This window comes from Limulus polyphemus, unplaced genomic scaffold (assembly GCF_000517525.1).
Source record: "Limulus polyphemus unplaced genomic scaffold, Limulus_polyphemus-2.1.2 Scaffold7274, whole genome shotgun sequence".
NCBI lineage: Eukaryota > Metazoa > Arthropoda > Merostomata > Xiphosura > Limulidae > Limulus > Limulus polyphemus.
The window spans coordinates 1-27,196 of NW_013672884.1; the positions used below are offsets into that span (position 1 = coordinate 1).

A 27,196-nucleotide genomic window follows, 5' to 3' on the forward strand; every position below is an offset into this window, starting at 1 on the left:
AGACTCTTTACTATAGCAAGGAGTTCCCTCCATGTTACACAGTAGTTCCTCTCTGGTCTACTCAACATCCTACTGAAGTAGGCCACCACATATTCGTTTTCGCCCACTTTCTGAGACAACACTCCTCCAATTCCGACATTACTAGCATTACAATCCAGTATGTACGGCAGTGAGGGATCTGGAAGCTTTAAAAGTGGAGCAGAGGCCAATTTTTCCTTCAACGTCTTGAAAGAATGTTGGCAAGAAACTGTCCATTCAAACTTTTGGCCTTTTTTTTAGTCAAATCATGTAGTGGAGCAGTTATAGTTGCAAAGTCCTACACAAACTTGCGGTAGTAAGTACAGAGTCCCAAGAAACTTCTTAGCTCTCCCACATTGTCTGGTGTTGGCCAGTCATGCACTGCTTTCACCTTATCAGGATTAGTTTGTACACCATTCTCACTAACAATGTGGCCTAAGTAAAGCACCTGTTTCTGGAACAAATGACATTTCTTGGGATGCAGTTTGAGGTTTGCTGCTCAAATACCACAATTCATTCAGACAAGAGTAGCCCATGAGTTGGCGGTGGGTGCTGTTGACTAGCTGCCCTTCCTCTAGTCTAGCAGTTGAAAATTTTGGACAGACAATTCAGGTACCCCTTGCATATAGCTTAGTATAATGTCAGAATTAAAAAATCTGATCTTCGCCAATTGTCAAAATAAAAGGCTTTTAGTTATATTTCTTAATAGTATAAATATATTGTTGCGTCATCGAGGTCACGTGACTAGTGTGACGCCACCTATTTTCTAGAAGTATCTTGTTCCTTCGTGAATGCCCTAGCAGGAAAGGTCCGTTAGTCTTTAAATAAAGATGCTCAGTAAATTAGAAAGATGGTGGTGAATCCTGGTTGTATTTATGTTTGTTATGTGCTCAAGTGGCTGGCTTGCAATCTCTCAAGACTCTGTCACTGATATTGAATTAAACGGGTTCCAGGTGTGAGATTTTTCTGACTAGGAGTTTAGTTTCGAAAATTGGATCAGGATCCTGGTCAAAACGAGAAACTTCGCAGGTCTATAAAACCCTTATCAATTAAATATTTATGAAGCCTCCCCTTCAACTCCCTTAAATGTTCTGCATCCACCTCATTTGAAGGTAACCTATTTCAAAGGTCAACCACCTTTAGGAAAATGAAACTTTTTTTTGAAGATGACTCTTTCTCTGCCAACATTTATATTTGTGTTCCTTAGTCCTACCATATTCACCATTAAGTGCGAAAAAAAAAGATGATGTGCTAATGGCATCAGTTCCGTTAACAATTTAAACAGCCCAGTCAATTCCCCTTTAATTTTTTATTTTTCAAGTGAAAACAGTTTCAGAGATCTTAACCTATGCTGATAAGACAACTTTTCTATTTGACGTATCATCCTAGTAGCCCTTTTCTGAACTCTTTCCAAGAATTCCATGTTCTTCATAAGACGAGAAACCCATAGCACAGTACTCCAGTTGAGGCTAAAATATTGATATATACAATGAAATTATAACATTTTTAGAACTGTATTAAGTATTTCTGTAGATGAAACTTAAAATCCTATTTGCCCTATTATTACTAAAATAATTACAAACAACACACCGCTTTAATATGACTTAAAATACTGGTCAACCATTATGGTTATTCCAATCAAAATTATACTTATAATCTAAATTATGATAACCCTCATACATATTTAGCTCCGACTCGTGTTATACTATTATATTTGTTAACATTTTCATGGGGTTCGCTGTATAAACTATTAGGAGTATACATCTTTGTGTCTCTTCATGGTGGTTATTTACTTTATTATTAGGATCGCTACTGACGAATGTGACTTAACCCTTCAACTTCAAGCACTTGACGCTAATGATAAGGTTAGGCCTAAGTCAAGCATAACGCCTCAATAGTACTACGACAGTACGAGTTCTTTTTTAACTCACCATTTGGTAACCTAAATTAATTTAGGTGTGTTAATAATATTGTGGCATTGTGCCAAAGTTTTTATTCATATCATATTGTAGACCAGCTGTTTGATAATTATATTATAGATTTGTTTTCACCAATGGTAAAATTGAAAATCTATCGGGGAGTTAAGGAATCCGAAACCAACGTTTGGAATACTTACGTTTAGTACTTAGCCTTAAAATTTAAATTAGAAAAAGTATCGCGATGCCATTGAGTGTGGATGTGATTTAGAAATTAGAACTAGAAAACAGTAAAGTACATTATGATATGTAGTACCATTTATAAAGTATAATCTAATAATATAGGTTAGGGTTTAAACGTCGAGAGCCGGTTAAGCACTTCTCTAGTACGAGAGCTAGTTGAAGTTGTTTTAGTCTGAGAATAACAATTAACAGTAACAGCTGGCTAAAATAAAACTAATTTTGAAATAGTAATAGAAGTTATGGTTTACGAAAATTTTAATTTCAATTCCACAGTCTATTACTATTAGTATTATCAATTAAGGACTATACTAGATTATAAAAGAATACATTTCATAATTATACACCTAAAACTAAAAGTAAAATGTGATAACCAAAATTGCAGCTTACATGATTTTTATTACAATTGTTAACCCTATTGGTTTCTAGAACTTCTACTTCTAAGTTCAAGCTAAATTGTTTTGTAGAAGTATTTAAATTTTATTTTAACAGATGAATACATTTGGAGCTATTAATATTGTATACATTTTAAAAACAAACATTTTGTTAATTATTAGCTAAACCCATAATACACAGAGCTATAAATAAATCAGTTCATGTATTTCTATTATAAGTAATGAATTTATGTTGCCTATTGCTGCTTTATAAGCATTAAGTGTTCTGACACCAGCTTTTTGAATTTTGAAACACCTCACACTCTTTAGATTAGTGGAGTTAACATTTAGAAAGTATCAGCCAGGTCTAAGTAAGAAAATTATAAAAGGGGTTCTTGAACCAGAATTTTCTTTATCAATTTTTCTTGCAACTCATGGTATATTGATGAAGCACTTAAAGTTAAAAATAATATGAACAATCACTAAAATATGACAGAACAAGTAAATTATGTATATTAAAAGAAAAATTGCATGTTAAAAACAAAGTATGCTGTTACATTAGCTCAGCTGGTAGTATTATTTATTATTAACAACACATTGCCAGTTTTTAAGATTTATGGGGTTTTTGAGCCCTTTTTTAACTCACCATATTAAAATCCCCATAAAGTTTATAGGCACATCACCATTATAAAAGACCTAACTGTATTTCTTTGGTTTGATGACCCAACCTGTGCTGATGAGCTTTGAACAGGTGAAACAACAGTCTACAGCAGAGGGTACGGCCAACCAAGGAATGTATTATGCATCTTTGTCACAGATGATATTTTCAATTTTACCTTTGGTGTAAATGAAAATATATCTATGACATATATATATATATATATATATATATAATCACTGCTGTAGCAAAAGTAATAAATCAAGAAATGTATTAGGCTTCTATATCACCTTTTCTTCATTGACATTCAGGTTTTGGTGAGGAAAATAAATTCATAAACACAGGGTCACTGTTAGATTGTTACCATAATGGTAAATGAAATACACTTAGAACCTTACACAATGAACAAAGAAACTACATCTAGTTTCGTATCTCTCATGTAACTACAATAGCTACATTATTAAAAGATAGTTTTCCATATGTTTGTTATAAACAGTCAAATTTTAAAAAGTGATTTAATAGCAGTCTTCTAATGCTACTGATTTAGTAGCAGTCAACTAACAGTATAGGTTGTCATATAGATCTAACCTTCCTTTTACAGCATTGACTTTAAAATGCCATGGGTCTAGCTACCCTATATTTTGGAATCCAAGTAAGCTTAGCATGGCTATTGTTATTTGTTATCTCACAATTGTTATTTCTGTAAGATCTTCATTGTAAATTCTTTTTGAGAAATGTTAGAAGATTATGCTTACAATAGTACCATCATGTTATCTATTCTTCAGGACGTGATGATACCCATCTATCTTCAGTACATACTGTAGATAAAAGAGCAAATATAGATTAACACTTATGGATATTGTCCTGATATGTCAGGGCTTTTTTTTTGTAAGGGATAAAAAGAGGCTTTCCCATTTTCTACTGCCAATCTCCCCTTAAATGTTACAGCTTCTACCACAACTAAAGGTAAATATTCCATACATTAACTATGACTACACTACTAAAAAAGTAACACTCCTTAAGTCAAAACTTAATCTTGGAAAGTGTGTTAAATTAGGAAATTCTTGGTATCACAAAAAAATGCAAAATTACATAATGGACTTCCCTATTGGCTACCAGTGCTCTTTACCCCAGCCAGTTAAACTAAAATAAAATTGTAAATGCAAATATTTCTATATTAACCATTGATAACCAATGAAAATTAGAAGCAACAATAATCACATTGTGATGAAAGTTATAAAGGTGTTGTTGTTGACCGATGAATTTTTTTGTCAACACTGTTTTCGATTTTAAACATTCATCTCATTTAGATGTTTCTACACTTCTGTTTTAAGTACACAACATCATATAGTAATGTACTATAGTCAGTCATTATATGTAATCATATACAGTTAGAAGCCTGGCAGTTAAGATGCTTGACTTGCAATCTGAGGGTTGTGGGTTCAAATCCTTGTCACTAAACATGCTCACCCTTTTAGCCATGTGGGGTTTTATAACATTACAGTCAGTCATAATATTCATTAGTAAAACAGTAGCCCAAGAGTTTACAATGGGTGATGTTGACAAGCTGCTTTCCCTCTAGTGTATCTCTACTAAATTAGGGATGGCTAGTCAGATAGTCTTTGTGTAGTTTTGTGTGAAATTCAAAACAAATTATGTACATCTAATTCCACTTATTGCTAAGGTAATATTGTGTCATTAACAAGCAGGTTTACAAAACTGTAATTTCTTTATTTAACTAAACTAGTGTTCACTTATAATACATTACTTCCTTTATGAATTATAACATGAATAGTGAACTGGTATGATCTCATTCTAGAACAGCTAGTCAGTGCAGCTTTCTAGAAAAGAGGATAGCATTGAAGGCTAACTGCTTATTACTACACTGTATTATTCCAGAAGCTTCTCAACTGCTGGTTAACTGTATGCCAGTGTGAAAAAAGAAAATTCAGGTTAGAGGGAAAGGACAATAGGAAGAGTTTGACATATTGACTGGAAACGTTTAGCCAGAGGGAATGAACAGAATAGAGTTTGATGTATGTATGTGTGTATATATATACATGATAAAAATATTGGGTAAAAAATAAAAATACTGGTGAAGTTTCACCTAAAAATTCATTTTATGTTCAAAAATTATTTGCACACAAGGAAAACTATTCTTGCAGTCTGATTTGCAAGCTACTTTGAACAGAAGCGTTTCAAGCCCAACACAATTATAGATTCAGCTTTGTAGCTGCTTACTCTGTCTATTCAGGTTATCGTCTTATCTGTTTGTTTTCAAAGATTTCCAGTATAGGATCTACATGTTCTTTCTACAGGAGCTTTAAATGTTTAAGATCAGTGCCAAATAGCTGTTATTGCAGAATGTTCTGAAAAATATCAGGTCTAGTTTGCTTCAGCTTACAGTGCATAATCTGCAGTTCCATGACAAAGGCTTATATCTTGTACTGTGAAAATTTGAAATATAAGTTTTTAGTCAACAAATGACATCCTTCAAGTTAGCCTATTAAGTTTCTCTCTCTCTCTGTACCATAACTAAACAGGACATTAATGACCATGGTCTTCCACAGCTCTCTCTCTATGGTGTACCATAACTAAACAGGACATTAATGACCATGGTCTTCCACAGCTCTCTCTATAATGTACCATAACTAAACAGGACATTAATGACCATGGTCTTCCACAGCTCTCTCTATGATGTACCATTACTAAACAGGACATTAATGACCATGGTCTTCCACAGCTCTCTCTATGATGTACTATTACTAAACAGGACATTAATGACCATGGTCTTCCACAGCTCTCTTCTCCTTGAGGCACATAGAGTTTCCAGTGTTGATACATTCATCCATTTAGCTAGACCCTTGGCCAAAGTCAACCTCTGTCTTCCACAGTCTCTCCTTCCTTCAATCTTTCCAGTTATGATCAGACTTTCAATTTCTTCTTTCCTCATAATGCAAGTTGTTCAAATTCTGGCTGCCAATGATCAGTCCTGGTAAATCCTCAATATCCCTTAGGATTTTCTCACTCTCTATTGCGTTTATAAGGGATAAATTCAACATCTTAAACTTCACGAGGTTTAAAACTTGCATCTAAAAGTTAAATCGGGTAGATATATTCACACAGAAATTTTGGTTCATGTTTATGAAAAAGTAAAAAAATGTTGTAATTTTAGTGTTCTAACACTGTTGTACTGACTTGGAGTAATCACTGACATTCAAATACTTGTATAGTTGGAGGTGGGTGTTAAGTACTTGTATGTAAGATACATTACAAATTGGATGGACCCATGTAAATGGTAGCTGAATTCATGGGTGTCGTGTGGTTTCCTATCCATTCATATGCCTCAGTTACACTACTGTCATTGAATTGATAGAATGCTGACAGACTAATTTGCATATTTATGAGTTAGGTATCAAGCAGATGACCCGTTAATTGTATTCTCTTTGGAACACAGGTCTGAAATGATTCATCCCTACACTGCTTTCTCTGTTTGATATTTCTCACATATTGTATGGCTTAAGTTGTTGTTCTAACCACACACACAGTCTACTGACCTCCTGAAAAATACTGGCTGGTTGAGTAATCTTGAGATTCTGCCCATCTTTATGACAATTTAGCACCACTCAAGAGGTTCTTTTAGCTGTTCCTCTTTATACTAATACTTGTATTGGTGAAGAGTATTTCCTGCTTGATATGAGTGTGGTATCCCACCAAGTGATGCCCCCATATGTTCCCACCCACCCCTTGTGGGTGGCACACTCCATAAATTTTTGTTTCTGTCATTATATTCTCAGAAAGGAACTCATTTTTTAAATTTCTTTATCTAGATTGGTCCTTCCACCAGTTTCTTGATGTGGGATTCTAGCTATCTGTTCTGTGGATAGGTGAGTAGCATTTATGATATATATATATTCAGTTAAGAAAAATGTTAAATTTAAGAGTTTTAATGTCTCAGTACTCTATGAGAGTGGATGGTGTGCTTTAGGCAGGCTTAGGGACACTTTAGACCACATTATATGAACTGAGCTTCAATGAGAGTCAGAAATGTTCATTCTTTTTAGAATAAGTACACATTAGACTTGTGATGTGTTTAAAAGTATTTAATGTTAAATTTTGAGTGGTTTTGTTCCAAGAGTGGGTAATGTTTGTTTTCCTCATTCTAGGTCGAAAGATATTCACTGGTGACATCGGCTACTGGCTGATGCACAAGTATGCCATTCCTTCCCCAGTCAGAAACATAATTGCAAAGTGAAAATGTTCATGAATAAGTTCGTTGAAAGTATAATTTGTTGTTAAAAGAAAATATCAATTCATCTACTTTATGTTTTTACTGGAGATTTGTACATTTTCTGCCAATAGCTTGTACTCTACAAAGTCTTTCATTACTTTACTGCCATAACTACCCACATGTATTTTCACACTATACGAGGGAACAGTATTCTTTCAGCGGAAAATTTTCTGTCTGAATGTTGCTTCAACATATATTCTGTTGTAATCGTTGTTTGTCACAGTTAGATTACTGGAAGTCAAAAATAAACCACAAAGAAGAAGATGAATTTACTGTTCTATGCTACAATACATTCATGATAACATGTAATTGTAGTCACTCTCCTATGCTTTATGTACAGGGAATTGTTTAAAAACACGTATATACAAATTACAGGTGATCAAAAGTTCAACCTTTGTTTGTTCATTAAGTAATACAGCTTATTAATTGACAGCAGTGGTATTCACTTGCACATGCACATACAGTTATTAATCAACACAACAATACACCGCTTGCTACACAGACTAGTCAGCTGTGCACCATACATGGGCATATTGGTTTTTCCTAATATGTAAGGCAAAACATCTACTGTACAGTATAGATGGGTGTTTATGGTATTTGTTGTTGGGCACATTAAATTCCTAGACTTGAATAATGGATAATGACCATAACCATTGCTAAAAGACGGAAACATTAATTTCATTTTTGTCCTACAAGAGCAAAAGTTAATTCTAGTAGTTATGCATGTACTCCATGGCTCAGTGTTGTAGTTATACACCATTTTGTCATTTACCAAAACCTTAATTCATTGATAATCTTGGCAGTTTGTGGCCTACTTTGCACTTGTTGTCTTACTTTTATCTGTATGATAAGAACTAGATTTGTTTCAGAACTTTAATGTGTTTCATGGAATAACTTGATAGTCACTCTGGATTTATCAATTCTTATTGTTTCAATATCTTTGTCCTAATTGTTGATAACACTTCTAAATTGTCAAGGATAAAGTAATATTCACTCCTTCTCTTACAGAAATAAAATTTGTTGTACTAAAACTTGTGTGCTCAGCAGCCAGCTACCATGGCAGTGCACTGCTTCCAACACCAATCTGGAACCTTTTCAGTTGGTGGTCTGTCAGCAACTCTGTGGCTGACTGCTGTAACAGTACAGTGTACTTTCCAGAATTAAAACCTAAAAACTGGAATTATATATCTTCCTGCAAACATATCTACAAGAAAAACATTGTCGATTAAGTTATACAAGTAACACTTCGTTTGAGAATATATATATTTCACAGAAACATACTGCTGTTTGACACAACATACATCATATGGACTTCGAAACATTTCTCTGAATTAGTTACTTCATCACATCACAGTTTATGAAAGTTTACTTCATAGACAACTGCCAGAAACTTACAGATTATTCCATTACTTTATTTTGCAAATGGATAGTGAACATTCTACCGAACGTGGGTAACATTCACTTATTCATATTCTACAAAAGTCAGTTATAACTTCTCTGGTGGATTGTACATTTTGTAGCAGAAACCTGTTACCATATAATAATATTTCCATTGTGTGAATGGAAGGTTTGCACCTGCTAGAGAAAATATTTGACTAGTATTCTGTATGTTTTATGGAAAAACTTTTCTTCAGACAAAGTCTACTGTGTGAGGTTTTAACTTTTGATAATCACCTTATGATGGAGTGTGATCCTGCATATTTTGTAATGATGTGCCCACTTAAACATACTGTTGGTGTGCACATGCACTGTATTCACTATGAGAAAAACCTATACACTGGATAGGTGAAGTGAAGAAAAGGTGTCATTGGCCACTATTCAGTTCTTCATACTACAGAGCCACACAATAGCAGGTATAATAAAGAATGCCTCCTGTAAAACAAATGAACAAGCTTGTTACATGAATGGGCACAGAGACAGAGGTACAGTGAGATGCAAAAACTGAGAAATTGATGATAAGTTTTCCTGAATCATTAGTAGAAGATTGCAGTATTAAATTTAAGGATAATGAAGAATTGGCCACTCTTTTGGAAGAATTATACCAGTATTACATCATTCAAATCAGCAATGCTGGTACTAAGACACTACTTGATAACTCTGTATAATATGGAAAGAATATCTGGTGTGAAAGTAGGAGGCAACATGCACTATGTCCCAACAGACAATCCAATTTGAAGTAATTACAATTCCACTGAAATTTCCATTTGACATAGAATAGTGTGTCATTGTGATCCCTTCACAAAAAAAAGCCCTTAAACCAGTAAGACAATAATGTCTGTTCTATAAGACTTACATTAGCACATAGCAGAATCAGTAAGCAATGAAGCAAGCAAACAACCAGTGATAAAACGTTCTGGTAAAATAACAACTTCCATTTTGTGAAATGGAAACTGGTATACACTAACTTAATAAAATTGAGTACGGTCGAAGTGCACATATCACAATTTTTTAAATTATTACATTAAAAATTTAAAAGGTTTCTTAGCCTTAGATTAAAAAGAAAAAGTTTCTTTATCATTCTCTTGTGAAGTTTCTTCTAAGTATCTGAATTTTAAAAAATGGCCAATAAACATAAAAGATGTTACTATAAAATAACTTAAATATTAGCCAGAAATTTTTAGTATGGTATTATGCTTTCTAAATTTTTGTACAGAACAATTTTTTGAGAAAAAAAAAGTATCGTTACTATTGGTCAAAGTACATGCAAATGTTGCTTGAATGTGACTAACATCTGTCGATTTTAGATAACCTTTTTTTGTTTGTTTTTGTTTGATAAGGCTGATGTTGTATAGAACTATGTATTGTAATTGTTATTCTTAAGCCTAATATGTTATATTTTAATACAAAAAACTAAAAGAAACGTTCCTCTTTTCTTTGTCTTTTTCAGTTGTAGGATATGTTTGTATTATATATCTCTTTATACAGCTAATGTGGTTAAGCATTGGGAATAAAAGAATTTTATGTAGTGATAGTCATATTTATTATAATTTTTAAAATTTAAGTGTCTTTCATATAGTTACAAGATATTTAATATGTACTGGAGTCCAAACTTTTTCAATTGTGATTTTGTTCATACTTTAACTTTTTCAGCATTGATGGCTTCAGTGACCAATCAGATATGTTAAATGTTCATAATTTCACAAAAGCTGATTCCTAATGAGAGAAAAAAAATTGGACTAAAAACGAAAACATTGACTCCAAAATTGTGTACTTATTTGTTTACAGAGGCCTTACAGTGGCAGAAGTGATTAATGGCTACTACAAGATTTTCAGTTTACAAATTCATCAGTATTTTTGTGTTTACTCTCACAGATTTGATTTTTTCTTCCTTTTGTCACAATTATAAGATTAATTATTAGTTGTAAAAATTTATGTTATATTTATGTAGTGCTGTGCATAAAATAACTGTTTTGTTTTACAGTTGTGGCTAAGTTGCTTCACAATGATAACTGCAAAAGAGAAGAAGGGTCTGGAAAAGATACTGAGTAGGCTTAGCTCTGATGACATTTATTCACTTTCTTATACCACTACAAAGGGTATGGTGAAGGTTGAGACAAGACAAGGTATGTTCAGATAATTTTTTTCTTATTCTACAGGGTGTCCAGAAAGTCTGGAACCATATATGCCTTGGAGCTTTTCTTAATTTGAGATACATGACTGATTATGGTGCTGTTAAAGCATGAGAAGGTTGAGTTAATCCTGCTGTTAATCCAAACTTGTTTCAAGTTAAAATAATAGCATGGGGAACACATTCTGTAAAATTCGTTGAAGTGCCTATGATTCCATACTTTTAATTTAAACTTAAATTATGCATATGTGTATGTATACATATAACAACAACGGAAACCATAATTATACATTTTGAGTACACTGCTGTTAATTAATAAGTAATGAATGAAATTTGTTAAATAATTAGTTACTTTTCTGTTCATTGATAATGAGATCATCTGGTAAGGTCTGGTATTCCAAGGAGATAGTTATATGTAAGAGATGCTGTTTACCCTTGTGTAGTAAACCTGTTACAAAGCAATTTGTGTATGTTGTGAACTCAAAGTAATGTACATCAGAGGTATAGAGACAGAGAATTCATAGAACAAAACACATTACTTTAAAACAGTAAAAATTGCAGTTACAAAAACTAAGACTAACTGACTGTTTGGTCAAATGCTACAGCTTTTATTTTTTAGTTATATCCACAGACTTGCCAATTCTTACAATGTAGACATAATTGTTCCTTTATTTTTCATTTTATGCATGTACAAATTGTTGTGCTATTTTATGATTTTATGCGAAATTCTGTAATTTTTTCACTAACGTTTTTTCCTACTAATAATTTTCTGGAAATAATTCACCACTCTCTCGTTTGCGACTCAATTTTAGAAATGCTTGAAAGAGTCTATTAAAAAGAGTGTAAGTAGTGAGTATTCAGAATGCACTGATAATTTTTTGAGAGGAAAATATCAGAAAAACATGGTTCTACTTCATCCCCATTAACTCCAACAAAGAAAAGAAAAGTTTATAGCGATCAGAAGTTTAGGGATGCGTGCGTATTCAGAAAAGTTCAATGATATTGTATCATCCTCAAAGGGTATGAATTATGTAACATGTACAATTTGTGCTTGTGATTTTTACATTTCTCACAGGGGTGAGAATGACATCAAAAAAACATCTCAAAATTACTATACACCAGCACCTCAGAATTAGTGCTGATAAGGAAGATGGAGAAGGCACGAAAAATCATGTTTCTTTCAAGAATTTACAGATGATTTCCTAAAGAAAGTCAAGTGTGCTACTTACAGAGCTCTTAGTCAGTAGCACATTGTAATTAGTAAGTATTAAATAAAACATAATTAGTAGCGACACCCTTTCTGATAAGGTACTCTTTCTCCACTCATAAGATTAGCCTTTTCTCATTTTGTGCTGCTTTCTATATGCAAACTTTTTCAGAAATGCATGCCACAAACCTTCATCCTCCCTCTGTTGGAATCCATAGTTCCAACAACCTCTCATGCAAATCATCATGTGTCACCTCTCCACCAATAGGAGAGCATTACTGTCACATTACGCATGCCACTACTGAACCATTACTTCTTGGTTGACAGCTGTCGAGTTCAGACGTTCTTTTTTACATTGTTCAGTTACCTTGAAGTGGTTAATTTTTTCATTTTTATATTTTCTTACCTTTATTTACTGCACTTCACAGTTCTGGAGTTAATATTTTAATATTAACCTCTCTTGCCTACTTCTGCCCCACTTCCTCCCTAGACTTTCCCTATTACATGAAACAACTTCCCGCTACTGTTTAGTATTTCCACATTCCCCAATATTAGGGTTCCTATGGACCGATTTACCTCTCAAGAGGGGAGGGAGTTAGTATGCCTCATCCTCCACAGACAGCAGATAAGTCCACCCTTGCTCATCATTGGGCAGACTTTTCCTTTGTTGAGGTCAGTTCTCCCTATTTGGGGGGTAAACCCAGATTACCCTGTCCGACTTACCCAAGCACAATTTCTCGTATTCATCTCACCCTCATGGTCCTGTTAAAGTACCTTTTTTCTTTCACCTTTTGTCAGAGGCTCTTCACAGGAACCCTGAGGGTTATTTCTGCTGAAATCCTCTCCATTCTTACTTCTACATTGGGCCGTCTGTTGTTTTCAACTCTCACACTTCAAATGTTCTACAAGATATTGGCTGTTCATTTTAAAGTGATCCAGTTACCCACACCCTTTACTTTGGTGTTTCATTCCACAGTAACTTATGAGTGAAGACATCACTGGCACTGGCTGTAGCATAAACTTCATGCAAGGATCAGGTAAGCCCTGCCCATTCACTGATATCCAGTGTGGAGTTGTATTACAATACCAGGCTGTCTTGCCTGCTGTTTTACACGTGGTAAAGCCCAAGCTTGGTGTAATGTAATTACTTCAGAGGGGACTCTGTATATAGTACAACCACTGTAACTGACACTGCAAACTTCTTCCTTTTCTGGAAACTTCTAACTTTTTTTGCAATACAAACTAACTCTGTGGGGGTATGAATATATCTTACACTTAAGTAATGTAGCCATTGACAATCTGGTCTGTTAGGATATCCTTCCAATCCATCAAAGCCATTGCAGAGTGTGTCTTCTCATGCAAATGGTGCAGAGCATTCACAGTAATGGCCAAGCTCTTGGTGGGACTGCTCTTCTTAGCCTTGAACTTGCCCTGATGGATAGTTATGCATCATGTTACTAGAACCATCTGAGTTTTTCTCCTTTTTTAAAAATTGAGTATTAATGCATCGTAATATCTTGTAGTTTTTGTAATGTTCTAGACCTCTGTGGGGGTATAAATATACGTCGAAAAGGTAGTTCAAGGTAGTTCTAGACTGTGTGATTGTGAGTTTAGCCATAAAAAGCGTATAGTGGCGATTGTTAAAGTGAAATTATCACAGATATTGTATTGTAATAACAGAGCAGGAAGAATAATTCGTCTTGACAAATTGTGTTCTAAAGTAATAGAATTAGCCTGTGTGGACTTGGACGAAAAAAGAGATAATTATTTAAAGATCTGGATGCAACTGTTCAATGAACATTTGTATATACGGTTGACTTGTTTAAATATACTATTTTAAAACAAGCGGACTGTGTGCTGTTTATTAGTTGTTGAAACTTATCGATAACAAGTCAAAGACACCTACTGTAAAAAATCCAACCCATACATAAAACCTGACAGTTTCATGAGCATACAAAAATAATGAAGACAAGGTTAGGTGTTTCAAGCAGGACAGATCCTGGCATTTACAGTAGAAAACTATCTTCCCTGTTCTACTGAAAACAAAATGAAAAGGCTTATTAATGCTTTCTAAGCCAATAATGGACATGTTGAAGTTGGGTAAGCAGAAAGTAACCATTATACGAAATACTGCATTAAATTGGATATCTTGGCTGAAAAGCTAAGAGCTACAATTTCTGTTCAATAACCATAGACGAAATTATTTACAGAAGCACAATTAAACAATTGGCAGTGTGTGCAGTGCATTACATAATAATAAGTTCCAACTAGAACATGGGCACCCACAGGAAGGAGCAAGAGGGGGCACTTCTCCCTTTACATTTCACGTATTATGACGTAAACGTAACATCATAGTTAAACTAAATGTTTTGAGTATTTATTATTCAAACTGTAAATTTTCGTTTGCATTTAAGCACACATAACACACATTCCTTTAGTCTGTTGACTTGCATTGTAAAACCTGATCCCCTATATACATGTTTTGCTCCCCCCCCCCTGAAAATATTTCTGTGAGTGCCCATGGATCAGAGTAAGCTATGTGCTTTTGTTTATAAATCATTGTTTGTAATAATTGTTATTGTAAATTGTACTGTTATGTGTATATAAAAACATATTTGTGTTAAAATAAAGCAAACTGTGTGTATCAATCCTGTTGGCAAATATCATAAACTGACTATATATCGGCTTTTACTTAACTACTAAATTCAAAGTACAATTTAACTACTAAATTTAAATTATCAGTTAACTCAATTTCATTTGAAATTATAATATGTAACACCCCTCTCATACCCCTGGGCTGAGCCCTTATGCAGTTTCTTCAATGAGTCCTTCATGATCAATGAAACCTGGCCTGGGATCCCTTGGATACTTCTATATTTTACCCTCATCCCTTGTAGACGATCTCCATTGGTGGATGAACAGAGTTTACATGACGGCAGGGGTCATGCTTCCTCCTCTGCAGCCAGATTTAAATCTGTTCACGGATGCATCCCTTCAGGGCTGGGGTGCCTGGGTGGATCTCCAGGAAGTTTAAAGTCGTTGGTCTGTGGAGGAGAGTTCTCTTCACATCAATGTTCCCGAACTCCTGGTCATGCATCAGGCTTTGGATCACTTTCTTTCTCTTGCTAGCCACTGACAATTCTACCATGGTAGCTTATATCAGTCACCAAGGTGGCACCAGATCCAGATCATTATGTGTTTGCACTGTGGATCTTCTTTATTGGGCCCACACACATCACATTCATTTGATGGCGTGTCATGTACCTGGTGCTTTTAATCTCGTAACTGATCGTCTTTCATTCCTGGCTTTTGTCAGGTCCTTGGCAAGGAATTCCAGTTTCTCTCGCAGGGTAGCTTTGCATTTTGTTTGTTCTATTCATCCTTCTTCTTTGGCTGTTTATCAATGCAAATGGAGTATTTATCGCTCTTAGGCATTGACTCAGGGTTTCCAGGCCTCTCACCCAACAGTTGCCTATATCTCCAAGTTTCTCATGTGACTCTTTGAGAGACGTTCTTCAGTCTCCTCGATATTGGGGTTTTGGGCTGCGTTATCCCATATATTCCATTGCTCCTGCTTCCATATGGTCTTCGCTTCCCCTGTCCTTTCCATGTTGATCCATTCCTTTGGGCTCCATCAACCACCAAGGCGTCCATCTCTCCCAGACTGGGACATTAACATGGTCCTTCATGCCCTAATTTTACCTTCATTGGAGCCTCTGTCTATGTTTTCCCTGTTTCACCTCTCTTTGAAGGCATATTTCCTCTTCCTCCTGGCCTGTGGGTATTGTAGGTTGGATATTTTTGCCTTTGATGTTACCAAGACTTTGTACCACTCCTCCTAAGTTATCCTTTATATGGATCGTGCTTTCCTACCCAAGACCTCTGTGGCTCGAGAAGGTCAGTATGCCTTTTACCCTATCCGCCTATTCTCTATATGTTATCTACACTTTCATCCTGATCCAGTTAGATTCCTCTCTCCTGTCCGTGCCCTCCATTGTTATATTGATTGCATGGCCTCCTTTCTGGGGTCCTCGTTCCAGCCTTTTTATCTTTTGGCAACCTTCCTCTTCTCGTGATCTTTCCCAGATTACCTCTACCAATTGGGTTCAATGTTTGATCCAGTTGGCCTATTCCTCCTTGTCTTCTTCCCAGCGTAATCTCTTTCCCATTTCCTCACATCAAATCCATCACCTTACCTTCTCCCTTGCCTCTTGTCTTAGTTGGCCATTGGAAAAGATTCTACAGTCATGCATGTGGACAACTCTGCACACGTTCATCTCCCACTACCTACACCACATCGCTGTTTCTGATTCCTCTGGGTATCGCCTGCCACCTGTGGCTATTCTACAGACTGACATGGCTGTGACATGAGGTAAGTCTTCACTAATGTTTTCTTTTCTTTCAGGGGCCCCTGCTTCAGCTTCAATTTGGATCCCGCTCTGTGGCGAGTGGTGCCCGACCAGGTATTCTGTCTGTACTCAGAATTGGTTCCACTTAGATGGCTATAACCATTCACTGACATCTTGCTATCAAATCCACACTGTAAGCCATGATGATTCTTACATATTTTCCATGGCTATGTTCGCTCATCCTTGAGATGGGGTGTTTCCCAAGAGTGTAAATTCCTTGTGATAATTGCCTTTTAATATGCCTATCTCAGACCATACCACCCATGGACAGCATGGGTAAAGCAGAAGGGGATTGGTGTAGTCTGCTTTTCAGATTAGGGTTTCTGATCACCCATTGCACTGTCTCAGGTGTTGCAGTCCCTCTGGATTCTCCACTGCACTTCCCCTCCCCTTTTTTCCAGTGGAGTACGGGAGTCCTTGCCATTTACTAGTTCCAAGCCACTGGGGTGGTTGACAGTGGAAGCAACCTGCTGTATGAGTTCCACAAAGTTGGCTATAACCATTCAGTTCAGAGTAGGGTGGTGGTGGTGTTCTGCCGGTGTAGAGGAGTTACAAGATCCTCCGGATGAGTGACTGTTTCCCGGAGTTGAGACCCCAAATGCAGTTCACCCCTCCAATTGGGTGCCCTCCTCCCCCCCTCACATGCATGTCGGTACCCAGTAAGTGAGGTTTCGGAGATCGAATGAACCAATCACATAAGTTCTCACACTAGTTTCAGGTTGTCCATCTTCCCCTCTCAACTTGTCTTCTGTGTTATGGGTTACAGAAGGTCTATGTGGCCTGTTTCCACTTCTGTTCTGGGTTTTCCCTAGTTGGGTGACGAGGTTGTTACCGACCTGAGGTCATTTCAGGCTGGTTTCATTGTCACGGGGGTTGAATGCATGTGATGGACTTCCCTCAGATTCAGGATGACACATTAGTCATCCCTGGCATAAGTCTACCCTGTGAGTTCCTGGAGTCAAATGTTAGGTTCACTCTTGACTCTGAAACTTGAGGTAAAGATAGTATGATCCTCCTCATCCTACCCTTGCAAGGATGTTGGTACCCAGAAAGTGAGGTTTTGGATGTAGTTGACTTACTGAGTAAGGTCCATCACTCCCTAGCCACTCTACACCGTGTGACACATTCTCACTTACCCACTTCCATCGTGGGTATGAGTGATTCTGATTTCTGTTTAAGATCATGTTAAACTATCCCCTCCCACGTTGATGTGCTCACTTTAATGTTCTGCCATGTATGGTCCTCCTGATCATGTCAATGTTCATGGCAAAGAGATACCTGGCTCAGATGTGGTTTGGTACCCCTCCTCAGATCATCTGATCTGTTCCTCTCATTTTGGGGGTGTCCTCCAGATGCTTCTGCACGATATACCTGTGCTTCTCTCACTCTTGTCCGTCCTCCATTTCAATGTGAGATTCAAGCTAATCTTGGAAGCAGAGGGAGAGTACCTTATCAGAAGTTATAATTTTCCTAAATGAAAATGTATTTCTGATAAGTACTTCCAACCCCCACCCCACCCACCCACCCCACAATCTTCTGGTGCTCGCTATCTTCTGATAGTTCAGTAGTGATGCATAGAGTGAGTAACATGCATCATGCGATAGTAGTGCTCTCCTATTGGTGGAGAGGTGATGCATGATGATTTGCATGAGAGATGTGTTGGAACTATGGATTCCAACAGAAGGAGGATGAAGACTTGTGGCATATGTTTCTGAAAAAGTTTGCATATAGAGGGCAGCACAAAATTAGAAAAAGTTAATCTTGTGAGCAGAGGGAAGTACCTATCGTAAATACATTTTCAATCAGGAAAATTATAACTTCTGTTTACATTTTTTGCAATTTTTCCTTGTCCCAGTAGGGATTACTATTTTTCAAAATTTAATGTTGACAGGTCTGTATCCAATTTAAACTTAGTTCTGGTACTGTTTCTAAATAATTTCTCGATTCTTTGTAACTCCAACATTCATATTGTTTATTCTATCTTTTGTAATAACTCATGCTGTACTCACAATGGCTTTATAAATTTCCACTCCATTAGGCATCGTTGTATGATTCCCAGGAACATGCATTTCAAAGTATTATTAGGGATATCCATATTTAGGTTAATGGTCTCTACACAAGCAGTAAATTCCTTGCTTTGACTTAGAGGTCAGCTATCATAGCGTACTTTTCCTAGTTGGGCCTCTCACAATATGGTGAAAATTTTTTCTATGTAGAGTATGCACTCTCTATATCTGTTTTGAACTATAGGTTACATAAATAACTAAACTTTATTATCTGCTCTGTTCAATTTCAATTTTAGCTGTTGAACAGATATTTAATATTCGTACTTTAAACCATTTGTTAATACTTGCTGTTTTTTTCAAAGCCCAAGTTGTTTTGTACAGGAAGATATGGAGTATTATGACTATAGAGAATAACATCTAAAGTTAAAAGAAATTAACTCTCATATTTATGTGCATTAAAATAACTAGTTTTAATGTACATTGTTTAATCTGTGTTTTGTTCTAGATGCAGAACGTTCAATCCTAATGTTTACAGATAGAGCAGTTTTATTGCTGAAACGTAGAAAAATCAAAAAGGAAATAATATTTTCTTATCTCATGTCCGAGGGTGTAAGTGTCAACCCAGATGGAGAGAAACGACATTTCATTCAAGCGTGCCTGAATTATTGGAACTCTGAAGTTATACCAGAGGTTAGAGAGTATGAAGAAAAGTATTATTTTGTGAAAATCAAACTTAATTTGTAAAAATATATTTAATTTTTTGTAAGTTATTTGTTAATCAGTCTCAGTGGTTCATTTTTTTCTATTATTGGAATAGAATAGTGCTAGAGGAAATCCAAGGTAAAAGCATCTTCAGAAACGCTGCTCTCCATCTCCACAGAGTAGAAAGATAACACTTCGTGCCATTGCAGAAAAGTTGCTGCATGTGCACCAAGCATTTTAACAAAAAATCCCACCCCTCTGCATAACATGTACTGCAGCAGTCTATGTTACAATCAGTATTAGAATCACAATCACTAATATGAAGGTGACACATCCTCTACTAGCAGTGCTCACCTTGAATACTTTGTGTATACTAAAAGCTTATATTTTTCTCAGCACTGCAATGTTTAGTTGTGTTCTCTTTTCATTAAGAATTATTGAATTGTTGCGATTATTTTTTCTACTTTTAGTTAACATTAACATTCAAAAAGGTATCTTTCTAACCATCATTTCTTGATTTCAAGAAAGAAAGATACAAATCTTAAAATTGATTTCGATTAGAGCTTGTGATATAAATTTATTTTTTTCTATATTGCTTTGATTTCTGCTATTAATCAACCACAAGATTTTGGGACATGGTTATGGAGCTTTTGGTTTCAAAAGCTTTCATGTCTCCTTTTCTTCCTATGCATGAGATTTTGTATCTCTCATTTTCCTTCTGGTTTTGTCTTTTTTTTATGTCCTCTTCAGTGGATTGTGGCAAATCAGTGGAATATCCTTTGCTCCACTGTTTTCTCTCATTTCTCTACCTCCATCTTTTTTTGTCTCACTCTTGAACTAGCTCAAATGTTTCCACACAACTCTAAGCATCCATTTTGCTTCACCTTGTTCATACTTACACGCATTCATGGATACCCCTCTAGCCAGGTGAGGTGCAGTTATGGATACCTTCAACACTGTCCTCTAGATGTAAGCAGTTCGCTAGGCCTGCCACCGTCTTTTTACTGCTGTCTTGACATCCTGTTTTAATCTATTTTAACAACTTGTGTTTCTTATATCAACCAATAGGAAGATACTTGCTCTCTGACCTCTGCTTTCTTCTTCTCAGACTCTTCTTTTAGGCTCACAATAACAGCATCCAGTTGTTGGCCTTCCATGTTCTGGGAGTATTGAATTTTGTGGCAGATCAGTTGTCTTGCCTGGGTTAAATCCTTTGAGCAGAATAGTTTAGTTATGTCAAAAATCATACTAATATATATAGTCTTATTATGTACGAATCAGAAAGTTTGGTTATGTCAAAACTCATACTAATGTATATAGTGTTATTATGTACGAATCAGGAAGTTTAGTTATGTCAAAAATTATATCAGTATATATATCCTTTTTGTGTCTTGACTAGGAACTTTAGTTACATCAAAAATCATACTAATTAAGTTTTTTTATGTGTGAACTAGGAACTTCAGTTATTGAACTTCATTTTAAATTTATGCTTCAAGTATATTTCAATTCTTTTTCAGGACTTGGATTCTGAAATGCTTGAGGATAATACAGAAATATATAATACATTACCGTCACAAGGCCAAATAGAAGAATATAACAGTTCAACGGTTTCAAACAATCAGTTGCTTAAAATGGCAGAAAAGTTTTCTGAGTGGTTTTATACCCTCTTAAACAAACATCAAGAGGAAGTACAGTCTTCAAATGACTGTTTTGGACCCCATCATTTCTGGCCACAATGTAAATTGAATTTGTCAATCTCTGTATTAAATGAGGTTATAGAAGAGGAAATTCTAGGGGATGTTTCAGTATATCAAACTCTGAGGAAGCTTGTCCAAACAGAAAAATTACTTTTTAATCCAAATTCTGGATCACAGGAAAATTGTTGCTTTCAAGATTCTCATGGCCCAGTTAAGCTGGCTATTGGAGGAGTGGTGCATCGTAATAACAACTGTATTGGACTGTTTGACAGCTGTTTTGGATTAATTCAGGACCCTCACACTGATGATCGGTGGCGAATAAAGTTTATGTCTCTTTCTCTCCGGCTTGGAGAAAGACTTCTATCTCGTACATCTCTTCCTGCTCCAGCATATCCTTCTGTATACCTAACAAGATAATGTCTTGATTTCTTTTTCATAATGTGTGTATATAAGTAGAGTATGCATCAGTATATCAGTAAAGCATAATGTAAATGATTTTTTTGTATTATTTTGTTGAAACTTAAAAGATGGCTATAACTTTTAACGTGGAGTGTCATCTATGCTGTTCATGTACCAGTGTTTTAATTACTAGATTCATTTTACAGAGTCTCTTTCTCCTGAACACAATGTTTTTCATCATTAAACTTCTCAACATAAGTGATAACATGTTATGACACAAACTTTGGAAAGAAATTGATCTCCAAATACGTGATTATCATAATTCTAAGAAGTCTCATTAATACATGCTACTGCAACTTAAACCAGAAATTTACTAAGAGTTGATATAACTTGTAACTTGCTGTATCTGACAGATCCATTGATTTACTTTGAATGTTGATGCATCTAAATGCTGTAGTAGTGACCCAAACAGAAACTACTTAAATTATAATGAACCATATTTTCTGTTTTCTAATTACTTGAAAAGTAACAACTTTCAAAGATAAATAAATCAAGTAGGCTCAGTGTCATAAAAATTGCTTCTATCTTTGTGACTGAAGAAGAATTAGATCATAATATAGTGGCTTACATAAAAATCTTTTGATTTACTGATCAAAACGTTTTAAATTTGTGAGAGAAAAAAGAAATACAACAAATGGGAATTCACATAAATAAAGTATCATTAGTTGAAAATATATTTGCTTTAAAACTGTTGTAATTTGTAAAATAAGATGTTGCTAATGGATAAAAGATTTCACTTTTTTTTCTTATAATCAAAGTGAAATTGTTAAAAAGGATGTAAATGCTATACAGTATTAAAAATTCATTTACCAATTCATCATGGTGTTGTCAGGAGGTATTAACAACAGAAGATGTGCAAGTTAGTGAATAATGCTATTTATTTAACAGTTTTATTGTACCTTCGTCACCTGCAGAATAAATAAAACGACTTGCCTTTTTTTATGATGATGCTGTGAAATCAGTTTTTTTTTATGTTTTCATAGATTTCAATGAAATATCATTTAACTTTCTAGGAATTATATCTGTGGCATAGCATTGCTAATCTTAGGTCGCTTTACGATGGGCTTGTGTAATAAACACTAAACAGTTTAAAAAACAAACAAAACATGCAAGCCTTTGATAGTTTGTATTTCAAAATTGTGTTATGTCATTATTTCATTGTGTGTGCATGCAAAAAAAAAACAACTGAGCCACAGTAACTTCATTAAATTTCCATAAAATGGTCTAGATTATTATTTCTAGTTAACAATCCAGTGTTTTGAGAGATATTTTGTATTTTCAAATAAAAATATATTTAGTCATCCTTGTTTTTAAGCTTGAATGCTCTTTATATTTGATTATGAGTCTTGGATAATTTTTGAAATGTAATTTTCAGTTCCAAAGTATTTTATGAAGTATGATACTGTGTATTTCATTGCAAGTTACAAACCAATATTCTACAACAAAACTTGTACACTTTTAGGAAAAATGTTATTTAAAATAAATTGATATTCAAGTATATTTTGTAACTTCTCTCACAGGTCTTATACCCCAACTGTGAACTCGTGTTGGATTATTTGCAATATTAGGATGTATAATTTCTCAAACATGTGACTTGCATTATATCCCAAATCAGCTAAATGTAATTAAAGATTAGTCATAATAAAGTGTGTAAGAAATACCATTTACATTTACAAAAGCTTAGAGTAAAAAACAAGAAAATTAATGTTTATTTCTGTAACATAAATTTCATATTTTAAGAACCATATTAGGAATGAAAAATGGAAAAACTCCATTGAACTGATCCCACAAATCCAATCAGCCAACCTACTCCTCCTTACATATTAGCATTTAGTCCTAGTGGCCTACTTATAATTTAATCCACACAATTCAGTCTTATCATTATCCTTGACAGAATTAAGTTATCATTGCCTTTTTCTTTAAATTCCTTTATCAGTTCCTTGTACATAATTATCAATTAGCTCCTCTCCCCTACATCATTAGCCCTTATGTGCATAACAAATACTGGTTTGTGTGTATATATGTACTTATATATTATACGGGTGTCGGAACTTTCACATATTTGACTTTTGTAGCAACTGTAAATTATATTATTATATTATATTCTGGGAGAGGCAGACCCCCCCTAGATCGAGCTGCTTTTAGCAGCTCCTTGTACCTTCAATCTCTCATCATAAAATCTTTACATCTAGCTAAGCATCTCTACTTTGCAACTCATTTCTATATCACTGTGTTGCTGTAATGTATTTTATCGTTGGGTGGTTCCTTTGGATTACTTGGTAAAAATCATGCCAAATCCAGTCCATGTAATGATTTAAAATTATTTTTTCCTCAATAAATGTTTGCTATAGCCACGTTCATTTGTAGGCCTAATTTCATAAATACACTTTTATACATGATCTCTACAACTAAATGTAGGCCTGTCTTCAAATACAACATTGGAACTTAAACTGCGAGATGTATGCTTAAGTTAATCAGCTTTGACTGATAAACAAACATGTTACTCACCGACTAATTGAATAACAGAATAGATGCAATAACTCTAACCAATATCACTGAATAATCTTTCTTACATTGAACTTAAATGACTGCCACTGAGCTCGTATTTATATACTGTACTCTTCTTTCTACATATTACATCAATACATGAACCTTCTCAATTCTTAACTTTCCAGATCCTAATGTCATTTAATCACGAGCTCTCTCTAGAAAACATCTCAATTAAAACATTAAAAAGACAGCTCATAACACTGCTCTTTCCTAGATTGTAAAGTCCTTTAAACAATCCTAATACACAAATAATACAGTTTACTAAACTGTCCATTAACCAATTTGTTTTGGTGATTTTCTCTATTGAGGCCCATAGTATACAGATGGGATGGGATCTTGACCTTTATATTGTCACTTGCTGTCCTGTCACTGGGGTGTTTTCCCCTGGGTAGGTAGTTGAGGGAACCCACAGGTTGATCTATTCTTGGTGATCTTCTCGAAGTAGTCATGATAGAAATCCTGGGCTAATCAGGAGGTTTATTTTCTGCAAGAACATTATTCTCTGAAATTACTCAGTCATTATCTCACCAATGTACTTCCAAGATGATTACAGTGGATGACCTTTGACTTAGACCACCTGCTATTCTGGATTATGTATACTGCATCATTAATTATTTTCATTGCAGTGATGATTGTACAGCCATACCATGTCACCATGATGGAATTCAGTCATGTCAGCATTACCAACACAAAACTTTTCATTTTATCACTAGCAGATTTAAGTCTTTCCCTGGTAAAGTCAATCGTGTTCCTTAGTTCCTCTGCATATTCATTGTAAGCATCTACTGAGTAACTATCCTTTGGACATCAGTACAGAAGGTACAATGACACTTTAAGTTCTCTCCCAAACATCAATGGTGGTGTTGTGTTGCCTGTAGCTTCTGTTCTTCTATTCAATACTTCATAAGTAAAAGTGCAAGTCTTGATCCCACATTTTCTGATGTTCATTTACATAAAGGTACAAGTTGGTGAATAATGCAGTTTGTTTAACAGTCTTATAAACCTCTGAACTATCTGACAAAACTGCACCTTGGTCACCTGCAGAATAAATAAAAGAGACTTACCTTTTTTGTGCTTTATGCTGTGAAATAAGTTTTTTTTTATGTTTTCATAGATTACAATGAAATATAATCTAACTTTATGGGAAGTATATATGTGGCATAGCATCAATAGATGGGTGAAACGCTTTTGATTCAAATATCTAACACCTTTCTGTTAACAACGGGGATTCAAAATTTCATCTCTGATCTGAGTGAAGCTCCATAGGCACCAAAATCTTAAAATCATTTACGAGTTTCTGCTTCCTGGTTAGAAATAGCATATATCTCTGGCCATTTGATGAAACAGTCCACACATGCAATCATGATGTATTTATTCTCACTGTTTCTCTGTGGCAGAGGCCAAATGCTTCAACAGCATCTCTCGTCATGTGTTGCTCCAACACAGTGCTGTACCTGCTCATGCAGTTTTTTTCATGGCGCATTTTACTAACGACATGATTTACATCAGTTTTATACAAATATCTGGCTTCCAACGAAATATAAATATCTTTTCCCTCTCTTCTTTGCTCTCCAGTGTTTAGCCATTGGAAGACTGTGAAGGTAAAGGAGTACTTTGGAATGTAAAGACTGTGGAAGTACCAACTTTGGTTGTTATTCATATCTATTGGTATATTCCCATTTCCCCCTTGAAGGCTTGATGAATCCTACTGTACCAAGTAATACTTTGTCTTAGGGCATATAAAGTGACTATTTTCATGGGGATTTTTCTGCACTATTCTTGATCTGCTGAATAATTGATGTCAAATATTTTGCCTGAGCATCTTTCACTTGAGTGCTGGACCACAATTCATTATTACTTGTGGATATCCCACTTACCCCAGATGCTTGTCTTGAAATGATGGCTTCATTGGCACGTGACTAACTTATAGGTGCTGTAACGGACAAAAACACGAGAATTGGGTCAAAGGAAAGTAGGTGTACAAATTTGATTAGAGCTTGAATCCATGAAAGTTGCAGATAAACTATTAAAGGCACTATCTATAAGTCACAGTAGTATTTAAACATCAACTCACCTAATGATAGTCTAGAAGAACTTAAAGAATTAATCAAACAGCTAGTTACATAGAATGGAAAGAATAAAGAACGAGTAAATGGGTGTTTCAAGTGTAACCTCAAAAAATCTGTTGCAAAGAACTGTAGATTACAGACAGTATGAAATAAGAAGTCCTACATGTGGATACTAGAAAGAAGGAACATGGCCATTACAACTGAGTCTGTAAGGAATCAACAACTGTTATTAAGTCAACAATTCAAGACCCTGAAGATATGTCTCAGAGCCGAATCAGATCAACAAACAACAAAGTGTTAACCATACCTCAAAATGACAAGAACTATTGTAATTTGTATTTCTTTGTTTGAAGGTTATGCCATACATGATGTGTATTAATGTTTACTCTTCTGAGAGATAGATAACATGCTTCTTGATCATGTCGCAAGAGAAAAGTTAATTGATTTTGAAGTTGAATTTAACTGTCGACTTGAGGATGAATATAAACAGAGGGAGAATGAAATGTGTTGTATAAAGCATACCATACATATATTCTACCATATTTTAATGTCGAAATCTTCGAAATATTTAGTTTATTCTGAGGCTATGCTGTTTACTCAAACAAATGACCCAGAAAACTATTAAGTTGACTTCATTCTAGCTGTCTTTGTTCCTTTATTGATTCTTAATCCTGTTAAAATTACCCGAGAGTTTAATATCATTGGCGAACTTTAGTAATGCACTAATTATACCCATAGGTAATTAATAAACTATTAAAAAGTAAAGACTCCAAGCACTGACCCCTTACGTCATCACTAGCAACAAATGTCCAGTATGACACTCTTCAAACTAATTTACTAGTCTTTCCCCCATCTATTTAATACGTAATATAACCAAAGTAATATATATATAGCCCTGGTTTGTATCTTTGATTAAATGGGTCAAAAATGGTCACACTTTCCTTGAGCTATAAAACCAATAGTTTAATGTTATCGATCTATTTGAATTTGAGTAAACGACTTCTAATTCTAGGAAATATTCATAATATACTT

General features: G+C 35.0%; 2 protein-coding genes across 10 annotated transcripts in view; both read left to right on the forward strand.

Moving 5' to 3' along the window:
- The first annotated feature begins 1,754 nt into the window (after positions 1 to 1,754).
- On the forward strand, positions 1,755 to 23,043 carry LOC106474482 (uncharacterized protein C3orf38 homolog). Of its 9 annotated transcripts, none has more exons than XM_022402792.1 (6): positions 1,865 to 1,883; positions 5,106 to 5,242; positions 7,037 to 7,093; positions 10,919 to 11,060; positions 19,193 to 19,377; positions 20,907 to 23,043. In XM_022402792.1, exons 4-6 carry the CDS (start codon positions 10,940 to 10,942, stop codon positions 21,501 to 21,503), a joined length of 903 nt encoding a protein of 300 aa, XP_022258500.1. In that variant the 5' UTR covers positions 1,865 to 1,883; positions 5,106 to 5,242; positions 7,037 to 7,093; positions 10,919 to 10,939; the 3' UTR covers positions 21,504 to 23,043. The 9 variants fall into 9 exon arrangements, with proteins under 9 accessions (XP_022258501.1, XP_022258500.1, XP_022258496.1 ...); XM_022402788.1 differs by lacking the exon at positions 1,865 to 1,883 and adding an exon at positions 1,890 to 1,974; XM_022402791.1 differs by lacking the exon at positions 1,865 to 1,883 and adding an exon at positions 1,939 to 1,955.
- A 1,375-nt stretch (positions 23,044 to 24,418) lies between these two features.
- Positions 24,419 to 27,196, forward strand: part of LOC106474481 (40S ribosomal protein S15-like) — a 13,067-nt gene continuing 10,289 nt past the window's right edge. Inside the window, exon 1 of the mRNA XM_022402787.1 lies at positions 24,419 to 24,483. Within this exon, the coding sequence (XP_022258495.1) occupies positions 24,419 to 24,483 (65 nt within the window). The remainder of the gene's footprint in view (positions 24,484 to 27,196) is intronic.